The following is a 1855-nucleotide window of genomic DNA, read 5'->3' as shown; positions in this document are numbered from 1 at the left end:
CTGGAATAAGGAGTGTTACAATTTAAAGCAGGAGGGAACAGGAAGGGAGGAAACAAGGGAGTCAGAGAATGATGAAAAAATCCCTACCCCTTTGTAGAGAGAAAAAACATGAGTTTCTTCTCTGGTGCTGAAGACTGCTTTGTATTGAATCATTCGACGTTGACTTCTGGCCCTCCTGTGATGAGGAATTCAGATGTAAGATGGCTGGGGTCAGATGGGCTGGTGTGGACAAAGGAAGCATAAACTAAACTCAAGATCAATCTGTGGCACAGATTAAGATTCAAGTTTTGGCCAAACCACAAAAGAAAGTTAACTGACCCCCTAAAGTTTTAACATCAAAAATCTTGACACCATCTAAATATGTCATAAGAGAACAGTATGCTCTATGATTCTTGTAAGTAGTAACTAAGCTCCTGACCGGACCCAGGCTGCTGATTATGAATCAGTGTCTTGACCACCACCACTCCCTACCTTCCTAGGAATACTGATACAAGCCCTTGACTTGGATTCCTGGGAACATTGGGCAATCTGAGAGGCCCATTTCCATACACAGGTCTATGCATACTTCTTGTTTGGAAAGGAATCTGGAAAACAGGAGAGAAATTTCAAAATATTGGGTCTGATGAAACAAGTCACAGTTGGGTCCAATTTTCTTTATCCATTCTGATGTAACTTGCAGAATATTTCTGCTGCTTGACACAGTTTTTAAAGAAACTTAAAACTCATCCCATTCAGATAAGGAAGGCTGCAGTTCCATCAGGACGAGGAGGGGATAAAGAGGGAAAACCTTCCAGGGGCTGGGAAAGAATTCACAGGCGTTTTATCACTTCCCACAAGTGAAAGGAAACTGAGCCATTGCAGGCTGCTAGCCTTTAAGGAAAGGCCACGCGGAGCCAGAATTGGGCCTGGAAGCCCAAGAACAGAGTCTTTCTAAGCTTATAAGAGAGACTTTCTCTCCAGTCACTCACAGGTTTTAAAGGGGATGAAGTAAAGAACACGAAAAGTAGTTACTCAAAGATACCTCTGTGTATCGAGCCATTGAAGTTGGCTTTCATTTGTCGTCTCAAAAATGTATCACATCCATGAACCTTGAAAACATTATTCTAAGTGAAAGAAGCCAGCGAAAGCCCCATGTTGTATGATTCCATCTGTGTAGAATATCCAGCATAGGCAAGTCCGTGGAGACAGAAAGCAGATCAGTGGTTGCTGGAGCTGGGGGGAGAAACGAATGAGAGGGACAGCTGGAGGGCAGAGTTTCCTTTTGGGATGATGAGAATGTTCTGGAATTAGTGCTGGTGGTTGCACAATCTCATGAATGTTCTTAAAGGCACTGAGTTGTGCACTTTAAAATGGTTAAAATGATACATTTCATGGTATGTGTATTTTACCACAGTAAAATAGAATCAACCTTAAAAAAACAGTATTACACCCAAAGCTTTGGTTCTTGTTGAATAGTTTTACCTGTTTGCATAAAGATTTTTTAAATTGAATTGTGTTATTTATGCTAATCTCCAAGCCCAGCTAGAACCCTTCATGCTTATGATCTTCCGCCAGCAAATTCCTGGCCCTGCAGAGGGGCAGACTCTTTAGAGGGATTGCAGGGAGCAAGAAAAAAAGATGAAAATCAAAGTCTTAGAACCAGTATACAAGCGTCTCCAAAAGGACAGCTCTGTGACATAGAGTTTAAGGACAAGGTGGAGACTAACGCAGTTAGCAAGGTCATCCAATGTCTGTATCAGTAAGAGTGCAAGCCATGTAGTCAAACAGATCTGGGGTCAAGTCTAAGTTCCACCCCTTGCCAGTTTTGAAAAACCATAGATAAATCACTTTACCTCTCTAAAGCCTCAACTTCCTT

At 41.9% G+C, this 1855-nt stretch overlaps 1 protein-coding gene across 1 annotated transcript in view; it reads left to right on the top strand.

Annotated features, from left to right (window-relative positions):
• The first annotated feature begins 378 nt into the window (after positions 1-378).
• LOC104997429 (xaa-Pro aminopeptidase 2-like) overlaps positions 379-1855 on the top strand; it is a 7010-nt gene continuing 5533 nt past the window's right edge. The window contains exon 1 of the mRNA XM_010852151.1: positions 379-394. Within this exon, the coding sequence (XP_010850453.1) occupies positions 379-394 (16 nt within the window). The remainder of the gene's footprint in view (positions 395-1855) is intronic.

Source organism: Bison bison, unplaced genomic scaffold (assembly GCF_000754665.1).
Source record: "Bison bison bison isolate TAMUID 2011002044 unplaced genomic scaffold, Bison_UMD1.0 scf7180017851927, whole genome shotgun sequence".
Lineage (NCBI taxonomy): Eukaryota > Metazoa > Chordata > Mammalia > Artiodactyla > Bovidae > Bison > Bison bison.
The sequence above is the reverse complement of the archived record's forward strand: the minus strand, read 5'-3'. Positions and strand labels throughout refer to the sequence as shown.